The sequence below is a fragment of the Sander vitreus genome, chromosome 6 (assembly GCF_031162955.1).
Source record: "Sander vitreus isolate 19-12246 chromosome 6, sanVit1, whole genome shotgun sequence".
NCBI lineage: Eukaryota > Metazoa > Chordata > Actinopteri > Perciformes > Percidae > Sander > Sander vitreus.
Genome location: NC_135860.1, coordinates 25,551,932 through 25,574,599, shown reverse-complemented (window position 1 = coordinate 25,574,599; position 22,668 = coordinate 25,551,932). Strand labels below are relative to the sequence as shown.

Sequence of the window (22,668 nt, the reverse complement as noted above, 5' to 3'; positions counted from 1 at the left end):
GTTAATGGGGCAATTGTGCAGCTTGTATTTACCTTTACAAAAGTGCTTGTTTTGCCACTGACAGGCTCAGATTAATATTCTAAGTGTCTGACAACATTATGGAAAGGATTTCTAAGGAGGTCGACCTTTCTGTTAAAGAGTAAGATCCTTTTTTTTAAAACATAAAAACATCCGCGAAATTGTGTTCGCTAAAGCCACCAGACTCCATGTAAATAAATGTTAGCATCGTAAAATAAACTTCATTCAAAGTCGACAGAAACAAAATAAAACTATGAGAAGCTGTATTGGGTCGTTTTCCACTTTTACAACCAATATATATATAAATATGTTGGCTCTATACACACTAAAATTATTATTATTTATTTTTTTTTTAAATGGAGTCTGGTGGGTTTAGTGCTAGCGACCTCAGAGCTGTTTCTGGTTAAACAGAAAGGTCTTAAAGAGATTTAAATGAATGACCACTCTCTGTAGAAATCCTTTCCATAATGTTGTCAGACACTTAGAATAATAATCTGAGCCTGTCAGTGGCAAAAAAAATAATTGACGATGCACATTTGCCCTATAGGGTTACATTGCAGGCCGGTTACAGCATTCACGCTTAATACTGGACCAATTTCAAAGATTGTTGTTCCTATCAGTCACTTCCACACAAAAACATAGGAATATAGGGTCCAGCTTGAGAAAAAAAAAAAAAAATTACCCTTTAAGTTTAAAAAAGATAAGTGATAACATGAAGAGGATAGAAAACTTTGTGTATATTCAAAAGAAAAGAAAAATAATGCATATACCTTTTGTAGCATCTGTATCATGGTGCAATTTACAGCAGTATCAGCAGAGAGACACACACCCTTATCTAAAAATGTTTAGATCAGCAGTTTAATTATTTGATATTTTGCATGCGAGTGCAACAAATAACCTGTGTTGTCGTCTTTTTCTTGGCTCTTCGTGAATTTGGCTGTTTCTCGTGGATGCTGCAGAGGACGGGAAACAGAAGACTGGGTTCTGGCTGTAGCAGCAGCTCTACTCAGAGCGGATGACCTGGAAGTCACTGCTGTTCTCCCCTCCACTCTCCTGCCTCGCACGGGAGCCACAGTGGGTTTCCTCACTGAAGATGTATAGGAGTGAGAAATAGTGGAGCCATGGGAGACCTGGGGATAATTGCTCACGGTTACACAATAGTAGTAGTAATAGTAAAACACTGAAAATTATGCTCTTAATGAATGAATGAATGAATGAAATCTTTATTTTGAGCGATACAAAAAAAATAAAAATAATATATATATATATATATATATATTAGGGGCCATAGACACAATGTCAGCGAGCACTGTACTATGTGTTCTTCAGGACAAGTAATAAGTTCAAGAATGGGAACATTTCCATTTTATATTTTAAGTAAATAATATGGCTTAATTTGATCCTATAGTGTGTTACTCTGCACTTGCTTTTTGATTATTACAAATAATAAAGCAAAAGTATCATCCTAATAGAAGATATACTGTCTCTCACATCACATAAATGATGTGGTTCCGTCCAGTGCTTAGCACCGCCCAAGACGAATGTGATTGGTTTAAAGAAAGGCCAATAAACCAGAGAACATTTTTTTACTATCCTGGAATGTTGTGTGGTCTAGCCAGACCCTCCTCCACAGTGCTGTGGAGGAAGGTCTGGCAATGCGAGACTAGGTGTTCTGCCTGATACAACTACAAAGCCAAGCACTGCTGAAATGGAGAAAAATGTGAAGTTTTCCCCACCTGTTGTTTTTTAGCTTTGCCAGCCTGAGAGGACGTGTAAGTAGAAGATTTGTTCTGGTCCTGCATTAGCCTCTCTACTTCCTGTCTGATGCTCCATGTTAGGTTGGGAGGGTCGGGGGAGCTGGACAATCTCATGGCTCCCTTTACTCCTTCAATAGGGTCAGCCTTTTCTGGTGGCTTCAGTTGTGACTCTGGAGAAGTCACATCTGGGAAAGTCCTTTCCAAGAAGTGGGATGGCTTTTCTTGGTCAAGTCCTACAGCACTGTAAGAAATACACCCACAGAAAATGAAAAGAGAAAACCACACTAAAACCTTTGGAATTAAAATAGCCCCCCCCCCACATCATCACATACCCTTCACCATACCTAGAGATTGGCATGGTTTTCTTTCAGTTAGCCTAATAGCTGGTTTGATTTGCACTGAGAGATGATTTTATGGAAAGTACCCCATGCCAATCTCTAGGTATGGTGAAGGGTATGTGATGATGTGGGGGGGCTGTTTTAATTCCAAAGGCCAAGGGAACTTTATCAGGATGCATAGTATCCTGGATCCATGAAATAACTGGTCTTTAAAAATAAAAATCTGCCTGCCTCTATGGGAATTTAACATAGGGGTGTACTTACTTATGCCCCCTGTATTTTAAGGAAGAACATTTATTTATTTATGATACATTTTTCATTCACAAAGAAAATTGGTGTCCTTAAAGATCGGATTTTTCCTCATTTTTTTAATTAAGGCATTAAGATCAATTTCCAAAAGATGATTTTTTTATTCCTCTTTTTAGTCAACTTTAATATGGGTGTCCTAATTTTTTCACATGACTGTACATGCGACAGTAAGACCAACAATCATAAAATAATAAGTAATAGTAAAATAATTAAACAACAAACTGTTGATGTTTTGTGATGCGTTTCTTCCTTTTAGATAATTCCAAGTAGGATTTTGCCGTTACCTGACAGGCTGGAGGGTGAAGCCCCTCATATGGTCCTTCTCTGGCCGGATGAGCCTCATCAACTCTTCTGCAGTGGGTAGCTCTAAAAACACAAACGGACTATATCTTTTTATCATTATGTCAATTGTTAGTTGTTGGCACTTGACCTTAAACATGCCAAAATTGAGAAGGGGGGGATACAGTTAAAAAAAGGTTTTATGATAATAAAGAGGCGTGGTTGACTTCATAAACTGTGTACTTGTGTTACTACATTATCTGGGTCACATAACAGTGATACAACTTATCCTGGAATTCACTCAAAACTTTAATTTGTTTAAAAAAGTAATACATAAAAAAAAATAATAATAATAATGTTTACAACATGCTGGTGTCTGACCTGACTCATTGGTAGAAGCAGGCTGAAGAGACCGGCTGGCATGTTGAGGAGGGGAGGATGGAGACACAGGTCTGTTTACCACCCCCCTCCCTTCCAGAGATGAATAATGGGAATTATGTTCATCTGAATCTTCCACAACATGGATCTGTCTGTAGGCCTCGTGAAGAGCCTCCATGTCTGTGCCTCCGCTCTGCACATACGACTGGCCTGCACAGAAAACATATATTAGCGTAATCTGTGGCAAAAACAATGTAAGATGAAACTTAAATGACCTCGAAGGGAAACAGCACCACTTGGATTGATCTAGAACACGTGTCAAACTCGAGGCCTGTGGGCCAAAACTGGCCCCTCGCAAATATTTATCCGGTCTGAATATAAATTGAGGTTCACAACTAGTTTTGGCCCACCTAGTTGTGAGCTAAACCAAAAAGAAAAGTGGGGAAATGTTTTTCAAACCGCAATTACGCAAAGCTCAAAACTGTGAAACGGTGACTTTGCATATTCAGGCCTGTGAAACAGGTTATTGCAAGTAGGGTAGCCTATAGGGGTGCACGATTCAGAAAATTATTGATTTTTAGGCTCAAGATTCGATTCAAAATCGATTCTCGATAAAAAAAACAATAAAAAAAAACGATTCACCGTATGTAAATGTAGTTACTTTTCCCATGTGATTGCAGTAGATATAGATTTTTGGAATTCTATGAATCGAGTTTTGAATCGGTAGAGCTTGAATCGCGATACGAATGTGAATCGATTTTTTTGCTTGACTTTTAAAAATGTAATCATTGTTTTGCTTGATTTGCTAAACTCTATAATGGCTACGGAACTTTTCTGCTGACTTTTTTAGGGCTTTATGTGGACCAACTTGTACGTGAGAAGACTATAGGAGACATGCAACAATACAGTCGAAAATGTTTTACTTTTTCGATAAAATAAAAGCATGTCAATAAACTATACATATAATAAACAAACATACTGTATACATGTGTGGCCCTTGATGCGATTCTCATTTTCCAGCGTGACCCTTAGTAAAACTGATTTCGCCACCCCTGATCTAGAATCTTCTGAGTGTGCTACATGGGCAAGATGGGATGGCCATAATTGATCAATTATTCAGATTTGGTGTTTTAGGACCCTCTGCTGTGGACTGGGTTTGGATTGTTAAGCCAATCTTAATAATGTATGGAGCAATATATTTAAAAACAAAAAAAAAAAAAACTGGATAGCTCAGTTGGTAGAGCGGGCGCTCATATATAGAGGTTTACTCCTCGACGCAGCGGGCCCGGGTTCGACTCCGACCTACGGCCCTTTGCTGCATGTCATTCCCCCTCTCTCTCCCCTTTCATGTCTTCAGCTGTCCTGTCAAAATAAAGGCCTAAAATACCCAAAGAAATTATCTTAAATACTGCTATGACAACCTCTTCTCCTACTTTGTATTCCTCAGTGTACTCTATGCTCTTGAGAGGTTGCTTGTCTTTCAAGAGTACTTGGAAGAACTTTCCTCACGGACACAACACTTTAAATAAAACTTGACCTCTGTACATTTGAAATATGTATTGTTTTGAATGAAGCGCAACCTTTCATGTAACAAAATGATCTTTTTTTTTACTTCAAGATTGCATTGTATTGCCTGGTACTTTGGCTGTTTTGTTTTATGCTACTGGATAACAGTCTTGTCTTACTTATATGACCCTGTGTGTGTGTGTGTGTGTGTGTGTGTGTTGTGTTACCTCTGTCCAGTGCTGTGTCCTTCCTTCTGTCTTCTCCACCTGTGTCATCCAGGGAGTCATGGAGAGAAACTGAGACAAAAGTTGAGTTAGTTAGTTACGTTTCTTTTATTTGCAGCTCTGATCAGCTCTCAAAGCATATGGTGTCTTTGCACATTCACCCACTTCCTAAATTGTTAACTATACAGGGAAAAAAAACAGGCTTGAGGTGTCCACAATGTATCGGCTTCCTATGTGTTGGAGCCATTTCACTGACAACCAGTGTGTGATGCTGTGGGTAGCAAAAAGTGTATTCATGCTACGTTTACACGTGGCCGGCTATTTTCATAAGCGGACATTTCAACCTCTCCGTTTTCAAAAACAACATTGTGCACAGCTGTCAGTTTTCAGAAAAGTGTTTGTTTACATGTACCCGTGTATATATGCTGTCAATGCCGTCAAGAGCAGGCCAAACCTGTAGGTGGCAGTGTAACGAGAGGCTCAAGCCCACGTTAGTCAATCAGAATCCCGAAAATAGCAACAACAGCAACGAATCACTTCCTCTCTCTTCTTTTTCTCACTTCCTCGGCTGCCTATACCTCCGTTTGCCTCAGTTTACATGCAAACGCGCAAACAAAGATTTCCAAAATCTCCACTCTGGCCAAAGTTTTTAGAAAGAATCGTTTTCAGAGGCAAATTCTCTGGTTACGTGTAAACGAAGGGCACAAATGAAGGGAAATGTCTCAGTTTTTCAAAATAACCATTTACGTGTAAACAGGGCATTAAATGCAGCCTAATTGCAACAGCTGTGTTGCGTACAGTGAGGTCACAGTTTTTTGGACAGTGGTTATGTGGTTACTGGTATCGTGGTAAGATAAAAGGAGAACTGTCATTTTGTTTGATGAGTTCTGTTGGTTTTTGAAAAAAACTAATTGACATATCCAACTTGAAATTTCAGATTTAGGACAGTTATTTAAGTGAAAATTGTTTGTTTTAAACTTAAAGCACAGCATTCACCAGACCCACGCGTAAATTAAAGACCAAAGAACAAATGGGCGTCAACACTATGATAACCTACCACTGCACAGAATATGGAGACGTGACTGCCCACATCTAGACCCTGATTTCAATTAGGAGGGTGTTTGGTCAAGCATAAAGGAGGCCTCTTGCAATGCTGATCACCAACAGATTCGTTCTAACTCTATCTAAGAATGTGCCTCGGAATGTTTCTTTTGTAATGGCTACACCTGCAGGGCACACACACGGCGTGGGCTTGTGGGAGTCACAGACAAAACAAGTCAGTGAGGATTTGTTTAGGGATTGTCTTGTCTTCAGTCTTCAGTTTTGGGCCCAGCACAGCGATGTTAAACTTCAACTTCTGAGTTTGTGTAATATGGGTTAGTTAAATAAATGAATAACAGAAAACCCAAAACAATTCGCTCACTAGCAGTCAGTAGGTCATTCTCTGTATATCTGTAGTTTAATTAAAGAAATATAGACACTATACGACCCAGTTCTGTGTACAAGGGCCACACACACCTTGCGTAAAAAATATGAATAGAAGACTGGCCTATTTTCACACTTGTAGAGCGAATCTCCGTGGCGCATAGCACCACTTACCTGTACGCACTGCTGTCACACTGATGTCACGGCCGGTGTAGCCAGTTTCATTTGTTATAGTGGCAACGTAGTGTTGCAGAATCCGCTCCAAGAACGATCCACATGTTATGCGTTCAATGTCGAGCATATGTTAACGCGTTCAAAGTATTTTGACCGTCTCAGGCTTCTGAGGCTGTCAAGAGACTGAAAGATTGTATTCCTCCAAACACCCACCCATGACCTCAGTGAAATTAAATATCTAATATAATTAATTATAATATAATTAAATATATAAATAGGTCTTTTTCTCTTACCTTTGGCAAGAATTGGAGAAATTTTAGACTTCTGAAAAGACAATAGCAGATAATAGCATGGATTACTGAAACTGAAGTTTGTGATATTTCAGTATAAACAAAGATAAATCTTACAGCATGAAGTCTCAGTAATGTCATCACAAAACCATCCAGTAGGGCTGTACCGACTATTTCGAAGCTTTAATTGTAACATTGACATTTAAATTCTAAACCAACATTTGAATGCTACACAGCAGGTTTATTTTTGCATGTCTATTCATTCTGTTTAAACCTGGTATTTCTGCACAGTTGCAGATTAACAGATGCATCCAGGTCGTAACTTATCAATGATTCCAAGTACAAGTACAAACCTCTTTCAGCGGCTCTTTTTCATTCTCCTCTTCCTCAAAATCCTCACTGTAATGTGGGGAACCTGTAAAGGCTGAGAGAGAAAAAGACCTGATTGAGACCCAGAAACAGAGAGTTAAAGAAAACAGAGAAACAGAGGTTTGCCAAATGTTCATTAGTCTACCTGGAGACTCTGCGACGGCCTCTGTGACTCTGGCCTCCCTTTGATCATCATCACTCTGCTCCACGGCTTCCTCTGCTTTCCTGGAGAGAGAACATTCATCCGTGTTACATTACAGACACAACCTTGATCTTCAGGAGTAGCAAAAAAAAAAAATTGTGTTTCATCTACACATCACACAACTATTTATGAGGGTTTCCAAAGACCACCACTAGCACAATTGTGCTTTAGTGCACATCATTTTATTTATTTTTTTAAAACATTGATTTACACGTCACACAACTATTTAGCAATAGTTAGTAACAGTTGAAAATAGGGGCAACGTTGCGCGACTTTGGCTACACTGAACGCGCAACGTATGTGGATATGTGGTACGTTAGCGGAGCGTGTGTGCTGCAGCATGTATCTTTTAACCGGCTACACCTGCTGCACACATACGGCGTAGGATTGTGTGAGTCACAGGCGAGACGGAGAGCTTTTGCTTTGGGATTGTTGTCGTTTCTTCTTATTTTTTTGGAGCTGGCCCAGCGCTGTGAAATGTCAACCTACTGTCAGCTGTTATCAGAGGACACAGGTAAGGGAAACAAGAAATAAAAACAGAAACTCTCAAAATGAAACTGCCAATACGCTCATTCACAGTCATTAAGTTGTTTCCTGTATATCGGTAGTTTAAATTAAAAGAAATATAGACACATTATAATCCATTTCTGTGTAAAAGGGACCCACACATCTCACGTAAAAAATATAAATAGAAGACCTGTCCTATTTTTACACTCGCGGATCCAAACAGTTTGTTTAATGGTCTAATCATTTCAGCTGGACTTGTAGGCTGTTATATTTGTGGGTAGTTTCATTTACAATAAAAGATCAGATTTGATAAACTACACGTGTTTCTAATTTGTAAAGTAACTAAAGCTGTCAGATTAATGTAGTGGAGTAAAAAGTACAATATTTCTCTCTGAAATGTAGCGGAGTAGAAGTAGAAAGTGGCATGAAAAGAAAAATCTCAAGTACAACATTTGAACTTAAGTACAGTACTGGAGTAAATGTAGTTAGTTACATTCCACCACTTGTTAAAACTAGAAAAGCGCTATATAAATTCAGTCCATTTACATTTAAAAAACATTTTCCATTGTGTTTGTTTGTCTCTAAAAAGGAGCAAGCGAATGGTGGGACACCTTCATGATTGATTTGTTCAGACTACTTTTGCCTTAACTTTTTTGTGGGTGTAATACTACAGCATGTGTGTTTACCTGAGGTTAGTACCGATGGTAGAAGTAGTTGAGTCCAGCTCTCTGTTCAGCTTGGAGTAATCTATAGTTGACAAAGCCCCCGCCTCTAGCTGGGCAAAGAACCTGGCTTTCTCCTCTTCTTCCTCTATCGTGTCCAAGCCAATACTGGTCGCGTTCGCAGCCAGTACCCTCGCTGAGTCTGCACCAACACATAAATAAAGAGAGCACACACGGAAAGCACAACTGTGATACTTACAAACTGAAAAACAAGAAAAGGTGTGCGATGATAAAGGAGTTTTGTAGGGCGAAATTCTAAGGTGCAACGTCCCGTATTCGGGTTTACCGCTTGTTCCGACTGGATGTGGAACACCAGATAGGACTGAAATGCTAACGGCTGTTGTATTCTTAAAATTACTTGCTATTTGGAATACCTGATAACACTGAAAAGCTGCTTTACAATGGTGTAACACATCAGAACGTTTTTATAACTTCCCACAACATGCAATCAAAAATGTGTATACTCATGCTTAGGGCCGAACGATTTGGGGGAAAAAACCTAATTGCAATTTTTCTGCCAGATATTTCGATTACGATTCGATTTGCGATTAGTTTTTATTTTCTAAAGTATAGCTGAAGTCCAATATTAACTGTGTAACAGATAAAACATGTCATGGAGCATTATAACATGAGTCACCATCAAAACTGCTCTGTGGGTGCCCGGATAGCCCGGTTGGTAGAGCGGGCGCCAATATTTAGAGGTTTAGTCCTCGACGCGGCGGGCCAGGGTTCGACTCTGACCTGTGGCCCTTTGCTGTCATTCCCGCTCTCTCTCGAAAACAAAGAATATGAATTGCCAGACAACACGTGTTTCTCTTTTAATAAGCATGGAACACAAAAGCTAAAATTATAATAAAAAACAAAGAGATAAACAAGCAGCACCGAATACCACGTCAATGGCAGACTTTTGTGCGCGTGTCCTTGTCGGAGGTAACTAAATGTAGTTTATACTGCCTGACGCGACATTACTGGGGTTTATGCAACAATAACTTCCATCTTTTATTTATCTTTTTGCAGCTATCAAAAGTACACAAAGGGGACGTGGTGTTGATGTGCCGACAGTGTCGTTGTCATTACTTAGAATTCCTCATGTGAGCGACAGAAACTACGCACTATAGCTTTAAACCAATCACAATCGTCTTTGGCGGCGCTAAGTGCCGAGCGGAGCCACGGTGCCTCTACAAAATAGCCTCGGGAAGGAACTTGTTTTGGTGGAACATGTGTACCTTCAAATGTTGCTTTAGTCGCGCGCCTAGCGCCGCCCATGACGACTGTGAGTGGTTTAAAGAAATGGCAATAAACCAGAGCATGTTTTTCTCCCATCCCAGAATGCTGTGTGGACTAGCCAGACCCTCCACCGCAGCGCTGTGGAGGAAAGTCTGGCAATGTGAGACTAAATGTATTCCAAGAAATTACTAGCAACTGTATGCTTTTAATAAAAGTATTCTGTCCCCATAAGTCTTATCCTGTTCATTCTCTTTTGTCCTGGACTCACCCTGTAGCTCAATACTGTCTCTGCTGAGAACAGCCGCTTCCAGCCCGTCTTCCTTTAAACCAGCGTCTCCTAGATCTTCAGCCTCCTCTCGAATAGACTTCCTCAAAGACTTTCTGAAAGTCTTCCCAGATCCCAGCAGTCCTGGAGAAAAAAAATGGCAGAGAAAAGCACAAGGGAACCTTGTTTTAATGAATGCAGGTCACGCATTCAGTTGCACAATCTGAGATTATGAATAATAACTGTAAATAGATCATCTATTTATTAAGCTTACATTTTTCGTATTCACACTACTAGTACTACAGTCTTTACGTGAGGACAAAAACATGACAAAGATCCCCGTGCAGTGGATTCAACACCTGACACAATCCCAACTAAATATTCACATCATTACCTCAAAAAGGCACCATGTATTTCATAGAGGCTGTATTGGAATGTTCCATTTTACAGGTGTGCTCATGTTTGTGTCTATGCGAAGAATATTAAGAGTCCTGATCCTCAGAGGGATGTATACACTTTTTGTGTTTCTACGTATATAGAATAAGTAACTGGTCTATGAATGCAATGGTTTTTTTTAAACTGTGGTCCCGAATCCCCAGGGGTCCTTGAGGTTGTTCCGGGGGGCTCCCAAGCTAAAAAGGGAATCATTTATGTTCATTATAATTCCATCCATAAGTAACACAATGACAGAATGTCTGACTATTTACTCATGGGTTTCATACACTTTCTGTAATTAAACATCTAAAGTCTAATTTGTGTCTGTGTAGGGTACCTTGACGTGAAGAAGTTCGGGAATCACCGTTTCATTAAATACCAGCTGCAGTTGGGTACCTGAGTTTTCCGTTGTCTGGTAATTACTGGTCATTGACCAGCTACAAAATATTTGACCGGAACTTTTCACATTTGACCGGTTAAATGAATTCTTAAAGGACACATGACCGGCACCAATTCTTTTCTAGCGGAAACACTGGTGGGTACTACTTGTGATTATTGGTTGACAGAACCTGGATGAGTCGGTTTGATTCAAGCCTTGATTCCTGACAAAGGTCTATATAACCCAACACAGTGTGTGAGTAATTAGGACATTTCTCAGGGTTAGGGCCAGAATGAATCTCTTTCCTCTCCTTTCTGTATTCACTTCTTCACATCTGTCAGTAAAGGCATAACTTACTTGACTTCTGTCTCCACCTTTCTGGCTTGAGACTCTTCATTCATAAAAAGCCTAAATGTCACAATTTCCATATGTGTCTATATTTATGTTAGGATGAATAAGAAATTAAACTCTTACAGGACACATAGTGAACTGCTATTCTTGGCCCAATACTGCCACCCACTGTCTGTTTGCTATACATGCAGTCCTCCACTGTGTTTTTGAATAAGTGAACTTGTATACCGGTTCTACAGATTTAAAATGAAAGCTTTGCTTTTTGCTACCTGTTGAAGGTTTAGGTTACATAGCTGCCATCCCATTAACGACCAAATTCCGAAGGAAAATCGGACAAATTTAGTTTAAAAAAGGAAATTAAATGGAATCTGAATGTTTTCATGCAAGCCTGATTAAAGAAAACTCTCCATCAGGCAGTGGATAAAAATGACAGACCCAAGTATCTCCTATGTAATCGATATATCTAATACATCTGTAAGCAAACATACAAGACTATTAGCAGGGTTTCTGCAGGTTTTACCAAGTCTAATTTGAGACTTTTTAAGACCTTTATGAATGAAATTGTAGAGTACAAATTGTTGAGTCTCAAACGTACTTGCAAAGTAAATAAATGTATTCAAAATGAATAAAAGCGACACAGATTAATAATAAACTGTACATATACAGCAAATTATATTTGGACGAGCGAAAGAAAGAATTACAACACCACACAATTTCACACCAAGGAAAAAAAACATTTCAATGAGCATTAGAGGCAGCGTTACATGGACGTAGGAAAATTAAGACCGCTTTCAAATTATTTAAGACCTAGAACACAATACTACTACTACTTTAAGGCCTACAATTTAAAATTTTAGACTTTTTTTAGACTTTTTAACCCTCTGACGTCTACGGGCATTTTTACATCTATTTTTTAATTCACCTTTTGAGGATGTGTTTCATATTAAAATGTTCAGAACAAACTCAGCTTTCTGTAAAGTGACGCCCAAAATTGTTAATTAATAATTTGGCCCTAAAGCTGAAAAGTTGATCTTCGCTTTTTGAAATTTTTCAAATCTCTTGTGAAAACAAACCTACACTCCATTGTTTTGGTGCTTGAAATGAATTTACAAAAAAGTCTTGGGTTCACAAAAGTAGCGTAATATATAGTATACTATATAAAATAGTAAATAAATGTCTAAAATGAAATTTCTGAATACAAGCGTTGTCAAACATCGCTTGGACCCGCCGGTGCTTCTTCTGTCCTCAGAGGGTTATTATAGTAATTTGCAGCCAGGGTCAGTCTAGCAACTCTCCGTTGGCTTGCGACCTGGAAAAACCAAACTCTAGTCAGGCCAATCACATCGTGTATAGAGTCGGTGGGCGGGCTTAACATAATGACGGCGGGCTTAACATAATGACGGCAGAGTTGCGACGATTCCGCGTGAATTCCCTGCTACTTGAAAACAAAGAAGATGGCTGCTGCTGCTGGCGAACAGCGGTCTTTGGAATCGTCTTTAGCCATGACTCTGGAAGACTTGGAGTTCAGCTTTTCTTTGAGAAAAGAACAAAGAATGGCACTGAAGTCATTCTTAAAAAAGGAAGATGTGTTCTGAGTTTTGCCGACCGGATACGGTAAAAGTTCTAACTCTATCAACTAGTATTGCTCTGGTTGGTTGTAGCACCATCCTATTGCTTGCAGAAGGAATTTGAAAGACAACCGTTTATCCCGCCCCTTGGATTGAGCCCTTCCAATGGTGAGTTACCAGACCTAACATCTTGATGTGGGTCTGGCTTGTCAGGCTACTAAAGACCCTGCGGAAACCCTGAATTAGTCTTCTGGTCTATGTGGCAGGCAGAAAAAAAACTAGAACTTACAACAACAACACAACAATAACACAACATACAAAATAAAGACAACAAACAAACGAGAGGGAACGAGTGCTGCTAGTGATGTCTATCACTCTACTGCTGAGGGACTAATGCCATACTACCAACAGGGTTTGAGGGCTTGGAGTTGAAGTTACCATCTTCACTGTCCCCCTGGGAATGACTCTCAGTGCTGGAAGGTAGAGGATCATCAGAGTAGGTCTCATCAGGGCTCCGCTCTCCGGACACACACTGGAGGCTTTCCTGAGCGGGACTGCTCAGACTGTCATCAGACGGAGTTCTGTGTCTTTCCGCGGTTTGGGAAACCTCCGAAACGGCGTCTTTGTAAGTCGTGTCCAACTGAACCGGTTTATCAGGAGCTTTGCAGCGTGGTTTGGGGACTGGCTTATAAAGGGGCTCCGCACTGACAACTTCAGACGGCGAGAAGAAAAATTGGGTAAATAATAATTGGTGCACTGCTGAATTACATTTGGAAATAGCTATTTGAATGTGACATCTAAACTACAAAAGGCTTTGGTTTTCATTCATCTTCACACACTGGCCATCATTCATAACAATTGTCCATTACAGATGTTTTCCGATACTGGTAAAAGCCTCCGATACCGCCTAAAATGCTGGTACCGGAAAGTACTGGAGTTTTTGCACAGATACCATGTAATTTAGCCCTGAAGAAAATCTACTTCAAAAGCAGTTCATTTATGTTCTTTTTCCGTTATGAATGACTGTCAAACTGGATAATAAAAGAAAGTTCTTTGACGTTCACTGTTTGTGTTTGTTCATGTTATACAAAGAGGTTAACCTGAGCCAGGCCGTACAAGAAAGATAGAAATCATATCACATCCATACAGGGATAGTAGTATAGAGCTGTTAAAACATAATAAAATACTGTATATGACACATTGGTATTGGATCGGTACTCAGTATCGGCCGACACGCAACTCAGGTATTGGAATCGGTATCGGGAAGCAAAACATGGTAACGGAACAGCTCTATTTACAATTTTCTTCAATCAATTTTGCTTCCCTTGGAGTGTTGTCGACCTTTGAAAAGAGTCATTATTTAGCAGTGTCACAAAGAGTCTAGCCAAAAGAAACAATCAGTCTCAGTGTCAGTTTCACTTAAACAGCAAGAGGTTACTGTTCCCAGCTCACTTGTTGCCCGTGTAAAAACTATTTGATGCAGCTATCATAGACACTGAATAACAGGAACCGGTTACACATCATGAGTTAAAAATGCTGATGCTTCTTTTTATTTAGAAGGTAAAAATTAGAAGTATGGGAAAATACATATGTATTTTAACGGGGTCAATTTTTTTATCGCGAGATTAACGTTCTTTTTGCCATAGCAAACGTTGTAGTTTTTTTCACATGCTGTTGCAACAACTAGTAACGTTAGAAAAACTACAACACCACACCGGATCTAGCTAGACTGGAAACAAAACAACAGGCACGCCGCACACACTTGTTTGGGCTTGCGAGCCGGCCAAAGAGTAGTAGGCTAACGTTACGTTTTGAGTGGATGGTGAGCACGAGACGCCGAAATGGATGCCAGTAAGATTCTGAACGGAAAGTTTACTTTTAAAAAGTTGCCAAATGGTTCCATTGACAAGACCAAAGTGATCTGAGTGTTTTGTCGTTGTGAACTGAGCTATCATCGCAGCACGTCCAGTCTGAAATACCACTTGATGGCCGAGCACACAGCTGATGCCAATTCTCCGCCCCCCTCGTCAAAGCCAGGCGACGAAAGCACAAAGCAAGCCGATCCACTTTTCCATGTTGATAAGAGCATTAAAATGAGAAAAAATAATTGGACAAAAAGAAATCTAGGGACATTTAGAATACATAAAAATGTGTGATTAATTGCGAAGAACTAGGACATTAATGATTAATGCGATTAAATATTTTAATTGTTTGACAGCACTAATATATATATATATGTACACACACACACACACACACATACACACACACACACACAGTCATGTGAAAAAATTAGGATACCCATGTTAAAGTTGACTAAAAAGAGGAATAAAAAAAAAAACATCTTCAGGAAATTGATCTTAATGCCTTAATTAAAAAAATGAGGAAAAATCCATCCTTTAAAGACACCAATTTTCTTTGTGAATGAATAATGTATCATAAATAAATAAATGTTCTTTGTTAAAATACAGGGGGCATAAGTAAGTACACCCCTATGTTAAATTCCCATAGAGGCAGGCAGATTTTTATTTTTAAAGGCCAGTTATTTCATGGATCCAGGATACTATGCATCCTGATAAAGAGTTAAAAAAAAAAAAAAAAAAATATGTCTGCCTCTATGAGAATTTAACAGGGGTGTACTTACTTATGCCCCCTGTATTTTAACAAAGAACATTTATTTATTTATGATACATTATTCATTCACAAAGAAAATTGGTGTCCTTAAAGGTTGGATTTTTCCTCTTTTTTTTTTATTAAGGCATTAAGATCAATTACAAAAGAGGATTTTTTTTATTCCTCTTTTTAGTCAACTTTAGCATGAGTGTCCTAATTTGTTCACATGCCTCTGTGTGTGTGTATGTATGTGTGTGTATGTATGTATGTATGTATGTATGTATATATATATATATATATATAAAAAAATATACATACACACACACACACACATGCACGCACGCTTCTGGGACGCAGCACATACGCGCCCAGTGGAAAATAGGGGTTACAGAAACAACCTGGCTACAGGGGATCCATGACGTTTTCACAACTAGCTTAATGTGGACATAGTCTAAAAGAACGCTAAGATCTACGTAGTGGGAACTTTTCTGAACTTGCTCTCACCATTGTTGTTCTCAGGCTGAGACTTTTTAGATTTGATAAATCTGCTTTTGGTCGTCCCTATTAGGGAAAGAGGAAAAAAACAGGAAGGGACAGCCTTACAGGAAAAGGACTGAAGGACAAATACAAAGCTGTGAAATGTACACCCAGTTTCCTGCAGAATTGCACATTTCTGCAGTGAGTTGCATCGAGAGAGATTTGTTGACTGGATGTAAATACATATTGACTATATACAATAACTCACGAAGGGCAACACTTCCCTAAGACTTATTTCGAATCTAAATGCGGTTGCGTTTTTTTTAGTTACTGTCGGCTCGAACCAGTCTGGGCATTCTCCTCTGAGCTCGGCCATCAGCAAGGCCTTTTAGCCCAGAGAACTGCCGCTCAATAAATGTTTTCTCTTTCGACCCATTCTCTGTAAACCCTAGAGATGGTTGTGCGTAGGGCTGTACAATATAGTTTTTTTTATCGTTAACGCAGTATTAACCGGCGCAATAAACATATGGCGAAAGGGTGCGACATATCGTGAAAGAAAACTGCACTTTAAAATGTCATTCTTTTTTTAGTGCTGCCTTTTATATTCAATTCGTTTAATAAAAGAATGTTGGAAAATACTTATTTTCATTTGTTTTAGATTCAACAGGCAATTTGTTGCATTTCAGCAGAATACTGAAAGCAGCAGAAATGCAGAACTGAGTACACTTTAATATGTGTTTATTTATCACATGTAATATCCTCATCACGATATTCAGCGACGTTATCGCATATTTTCCATGCAGCCCTAGTTGCGTGTGAACATCCCAGTAGATCAGCAGTTTCTCAAATACTCAAACCGACCTGTCTGGCACCAACAACTATGCCACGCTCAAAGTCAACCAACCCTCTGAGGGCATTTTTACATATCTTCTTAAATTGACCTTTTTAAGCTATTTGCATATAGCTGATCCCTACGTGTTTCATATCAAAATGTTCCGAACAAACTCAGCTTTTTGTTTAGTGATGCCCAAAATTGTTCCAGGGCAATGTATAAAGATATCATTTGGCCCTAAAGTGGAAATATTTCTCAAATCTCTTGTGAAAACATACCTACACTCAATTGTTACAATATATATTTAAAATAATGCAATGTCTTAAATAAAATGTTGTAATAACGTCTTTTGAGTAGGATTGTTGTCAAACGTTGCTTGGACTTGCCGGTAGAACTGGGCAATATATCGATATTATATCGATATCGTGATATGAGACTAGATATCGTCTTAGATTTTGGATATCGTAATATCGTAATATGGCATAAGTGTTGTCTTTTCCTGGTTTTAACGGCTGCGTTACAGTAAAGTGATGTCATTTTCTGAACTTACCAGACTGTTCTAGCTCTTCTATTATTTGCCTTTACCCACTTAGTCATTATATCCACATTACTGATGAAAAAAAATCTCATTGTGTAAATATTTTGTGAAAGCACCAATAGTCAACACTACAATATCGTTGCGGTATCGATATCGAGGTATTTGGTCAAAAATATCGGGATATTTGATTTTCTCCATATCGCCCAGCCCTACTTGCTGGTGCAGCTTCTCTCCTCAGAAGGTTAAATCCCCCTTTCTTCCCCATTCTGATGCTTGGTTTGAACTTCAGCAGATCGCCTCGGCCGTGTCTCTTAAAGTATTCCCCAGTGAGCCAGTGACCTCTGCCAGCAGTTGTAAAATCCTACAGCATATACCCAAAATCCTCTCTTAATTCCTCCCTGGACTGGAGAGCCTAAACAAACACAACTGCAGCAGCTCATTCTGCTCCAAAGCTCCAGGCTAACAAAGGCTAACACGTCCAGTACGATAGGTGTTCATATCATGGAGAATCCTCTCCTCATTATTACCTCCGCCTGTCCCTCCACCGCTGTCTTCGCCGTCTTGCCACCGAGACGCTGTCGGTTTCTGGGCTGATTTCTGACTGCGTTTAGAGCCAGGGTGGTTATCAGAGTCGTCTGAAATAGACTGACAGGAAAATAAGGATTAAGCCAGAGAGACTCCTTCAGGATAAGACTGTATATTAAAACATCGGAAATTGTATGTAACGTGATTTCTTTTTGCGACGATTTTTTTAAATAAAAGAAAAACGTTTAACCAATGATTCACCCAAATTGTTTCTATATACAGTATATGGTACCGCTGACGGCGACTACATCACGAAAGCAGAAAATGCAGAAAATCCATGTTATGTTCTTCTTTACTTTTACTTTTCTTCTAAATGAAATAAATGTCTGACTGACTGACTGACATGTGCTGTGCATTCTTCTTTAAAAAGAATTGTTTTTAGAAATGTCTCATGATGTATTGTCTCTAGAAGTGTATTATTCAACGTTTTGTTTTTTGTTAAAAAAAGGAGAAGAAAATCGCAATACTATCGAATCGCAAATACAAATTGAATCCACACCAATGTATCGTGAAATAATGGAATCGGAACAAAAGCATATCTTACAGATGAATCCTGCAACGTTGGCCTATTCCATGTCTGCAAAGAGCTTATGAAGCATGTTTACAGATAAATCACTCTTTCCATACTGTGCGATTCATGCAACCCAAATAACATGATAATCTATGAACGGTACCAGAACGTAACGTTACATTACCTCCTTCAAGAACTGCTCAAACTGTTCATCCAGCTCCTCCTTGGTCAGTCTGTGAGACATAGCGATACCATCCACTCCATCAGCCAATGGAGACCCAGACAACTGACACAAAGACAAACATTTTGGGGAAAGAAATTACACATCATAGGTCTAGCATATCTTAAAACATTAAATGCCTAAATGCAATAGGTGACATTTAAGGGTGGGGGTGGGGGGGAAATCATATTATCGTGATTATTTTTTATTTTACCAATGATTCACCTGACTATTTTCAGTTTATACAGTGCCGCATCATATCCGTTTCCAGCAAAACAGACCAAAAGCAGAAAATGCAGAAAATCCATGTTATGTTCTTCTTTACAAATGAAATAATGTAATGTGCATTCTTTTTAGAAAACAATTAGTTGTTTTTAGAAATGTCTCATGATATATTGTCTCTAGAAATGTATTATTCAACTTTTATTTTCGTGAAAGAAGGAATAGACCCTTTGCAAACACGTGACCACGACCACGCCATGACGGACGGCGGAAGCACAGGCTAAACAGTAGTAGACGAGTTTCATAGTTTCAATCAGTTTTGCAGTCCAAAGCTAGCTGCAGCTAGCTCGTCAGCTAGCCGGGGTAGGAGCTCCTCTTTAACTCGTTTTTTTTGGCCTTTTTGAAGCTAGTTTCCGTGATGAACTGAACTGAACTGAAAGAATCAACGTTGATAACGTGTTGGTTATGACAAATAAAAATGAATTACACTAAAAAATGTAATAAAAAAAAAAAAAAATCAATATAGCTTTTTTTAAGCAACACAAAAATGACGTTTGTTAGTACTAAAACGCTGACAATGTCGATGACGTCACTGGCATGGTAGGACCTGCGACGGTATATAGGCTACAGTGCAGCATATTAAATACACGTGAAAATGAATCATTTTAATGGCATGGGTTACGCATTTGAGCTTGTGAGGGACAGGCCTGTAGTGTCTGACTACCACCACATGGAGGACGATCCGTTTCAGTCAGTTATTGTATCCAAGCACATTATGTATTTTAGGAAATAGAGACTGCTTATATATCGTGTGCATTAAGAGAAAATAGAAAAGGTCCTGTGCGTTTTAGAAAATCGAGGCAAATAAATGGAAAATGTGATTGGACAAATTCATCCAATGGGATCGCTTGTTAAGTTAGCTGCACGCAAAATGTTAGAACCAAAACAAATAAAGTTTAAAAAAAAGTTTGCTGCACGTAGGAGAGTTACCCCAGGTTGACGGCTGCACGGAGGATTCACGAGTCTTGCCGTTTACTTTAGGCTAGTGCAGAGTTGGCAGATTTTTTCCTTGTGGTCGTTGATGGATATTGCACAAATGGTTACTGCACAGATACCAGCAGCTTTTTCTGCGAGTTGAACTCCCTCTGCATCAACAATGTGCCCTGAGACATCAGCTAGCTTCAGGGTGAGTAGAAAGGGACATTGGATTCTGTTTACAGACCCGCTGTGGTTTAGTTAGCAGCTAATAACGCATTATTATTGATCTGTGATATCATCGGAGTCATGGTTTATTTATACAGTCTATGGTCGGAGCGCTAGCTTGTGGAGTTTGACATAAGTGTTTCCAACGTGTTTAGCTGCTAGCCCTTTCCCCAGGTTGGATCGTTTGGTATCTAGCTTGGTTTTGTGACTCAATTTCAATGATGCCCAGTGTGTCTGTTTTGTTGAACGCTGTAAAGCCTACACCTTAGGCTTTATTATTTGTGCGTGTAAGTGAATATGTACGTGTTTTGTGTATGTCACACAACAACGTTACATCCAGCCCTTTGCCTAGTTGATTGCTAGCATGCTGGATAACAGCTAAACCTCTCTGTCCTCTGTCTGATGTGAGCGTTTCAGCGCCCTGTCTCTGCGGCAGATAGCATCAGTGGTGTTGGTACTTGCCGTTGGTCTATCGGTCTGCCCTGTACTGTAGCCTGAAAAATCGATAACTGACGGAATGGCCTCAGGTTTCAGTCTGTTGGACTTAACCCTCACCAGTGACCCTGTTGTATCAAAAGTACAGCTCTCTAAATAGTCGGTCGCTAAAAAATGGTCGTTACAGACTCGAAATCCAGGGGCTGTTGGAGGGCTGGCCAGTTTTCAGGCAGCTAGCCATGAGTTGAGGACTGGTTTCCTTGTCAAAGGCAGCCTGTGGAAATGTATCGTAACCCCAGCTGCCTTAGCCCTATACAAGTCATTACTGCAGCCAGGAGCAATGCAGTATGAACCCCCCCCTAGACCTGTTGGTTTCCGTTTCCTCAGCCATGCCCGTTAGCCTCCGACTGTCTCAGACTGTTTACATTCTATGGCTGCTTATCATGCCAGTGACGTAGCCGATTATGGAATTCCAACATGGCGGCGCCCGTGTAACAACAACAACACTTTCAATGTACCATTTTATCCCTTTTAACAAATTCAGCTATTTTAATCATTGTACCAATGAGAAGAAATAAAATACATCTGTTATATCACCTTTACTGAAATTCCAGTTCAGTTCATCTTTAAAGGATCAAGGGAACAGCTTTCTTTTTTGGATATGTAGCTGGCTAGGTCAGCGAATAACCAATGTTAGTTACGTGGGTCATCGTCGGGTTGGACCTGTTAGCAGGAACAGCTGGTTAGCACAGCAGCTAGCTAGCTGGTTGAGGATAGTTTTATTTATATCTAAACATAATAATGTTTAGCTGTAGAGCCCAATACCACAGGCAAAGCAATCCACCCGTTCAAGCAGGCATGTTTTGAATGGGCACTGCACTACTAGTGTAAGGACACCAAAATGAATCCCCAAAATATTGCCAACACAATACCAGTATGGTGGGCCTCTGTGAAAAGATGTAGACTTGATTTAGTTCATATCTGCCAGTTCTAAGCCAGTCAACAGAAAACAAACAACCCTTAGGTTTTGTGTTGTGGAAAACAGATCAATCAGAATGAATTTCATGTGATACTGTCCCTGTTCATTGCAATTGATTCAGATGTGTATTTAAGGAATAAAGATATTTACAAATCTTTTAAAAGAACGTTCTAAAAAAACAGACGTTTACCAGTGACGTAATTGGCTTTAATTGGATAAGAGACACGTCTTGTGAACGGAATTTTTGAGTTGTAAAGAGCAGGCTAAGCACTGTTATGAAATCTTTCAGGTTATCATGTCCTTATTTAACAACCAGGCAATACACCAAGGAGCTCTTTGATTACAGGTCTATGTTTTTTCCGGTAATCCCATGCCACTGTGTTCTGGAATCAAAATGCTCTGCCGCTAACGATTACTGTAACGTAAAACCATAAAAAGAGGACATTGTACGGAAATACAACGATGCTTGCTAAAACAGATTATGCCGAATCTTTTATATTAACCTAACGATCAATAGCGAAAGACAATGCGCAGATCTACATATAGGGATTGGAATTTTCAAATACATTTAAGAGAGACAAACGTTATAAGCTAGCCATCATCGAGATAGAATGAAAACAGTATAGTTTCCGGTCAGAACTGTCAAAATAAAATCGTAACCAAGATCGTCCAATAGTTGAATCGACATAAACTCAATGCGTTTACGCAATCAGTGCGTTGACCCCCCACACGCCACACATTAAGGTGACCATGTCACATGGGGTAACTCAGTAAAAAAGATAGTGTCATATTTGGTGTTTGTTTTTTACCGGCTATGGTAGAAACATGAGCGCCCCATTTTTACTTTGAAGAACGTATTGCCTTACTTCCGGAGTTTTCTCTGGAAATTTGACACAGCTAACAGTAGCTAAGTATGTAGTTTATCTCCTTAGCTAGTAACGTTAGTTGGCTGGAAAAGTAAGCTAACTTTTCCCACTGCATGCGGAACACACACTACGCTTTTATTAGAGTACATCTATCATTCTTGCATCGACAGTACTCACATGAAAGACTCGACTTTGGTAGCTCTCTCAGCTGAACACTTGTTGAAACATCCCTCCTCCCCTTTAGTTTGCTGATTTGAGTGTCTGGTGGCAGTTCCCGCAACACTACCCGCGTGCCAAATCCAACCTGATTGGCTAGAAAGAAATGCGTCACAAGAAATGATAACCAATGGACTGACGGGTACATTGAGAGAGGTTAGTGCATGGAACGCTTAATGGCCAAAAGTATGTGGACACTGTACATCCATGCACTGTGTATGTACAACTCTGCTAGCCAATGTGACACC

At 39.5% G+C, this 22,668-nt stretch overlaps 1 protein-coding gene across 2 annotated transcripts in view; it reads right to left on the bottom strand.

Annotated features, from left to right (window-relative positions):
* cep162 (centrosomal protein 162) overlaps positions 1–22,463 on the bottom strand; it is a 50,636-nt gene extending 28,173 nt beyond the window's left edge. For both annotated transcript variants that reach the window (XM_078253582.1, XM_078253583.1), the window contains exons 1-13: positions 22,382–22,463; positions 18,464–18,565; positions 17,711–17,828; positions 9,994–10,134; positions 8,463–8,640; positions 7,213–7,292; positions 7,052–7,122; positions 6,702–6,732; positions 4,813–4,881; positions 3,083–3,289; positions 2,707–2,788; positions 1,755–2,016; positions 917–1,148 (exon numbers count right to left, since the gene is read on the bottom strand). In XM_078253582.1, coding sequence (XP_078109708.1) covers positions 917–1,148; positions 1,755–2,016; positions 2,707–2,788; positions 3,083–3,289; positions 4,813–4,881; positions 6,702–6,732; positions 7,052–7,122; positions 7,213–7,292; positions 8,463–8,640; positions 9,994–10,134; positions 17,711–17,828; positions 18,464–18,523 — 1,531 coding nt within the window. In that variant the 5' untranslated portion in view covers positions 18,524–18,565; positions 22,382–22,463. The remainder of the gene's footprint in view (positions 1–916; positions 1,149–1,754; positions 2,017–2,706; positions 2,789–3,082; positions 3,290–4,812; positions 4,882–6,701; positions 6,733–7,051; positions 7,123–7,212; positions 7,293–8,462; positions 8,641–9,993; positions 10,135–17,710; positions 17,829–18,463; positions 18,566–22,381) is intronic.
* Positions 22,464–22,668: the final 205 nt, after the last annotated feature.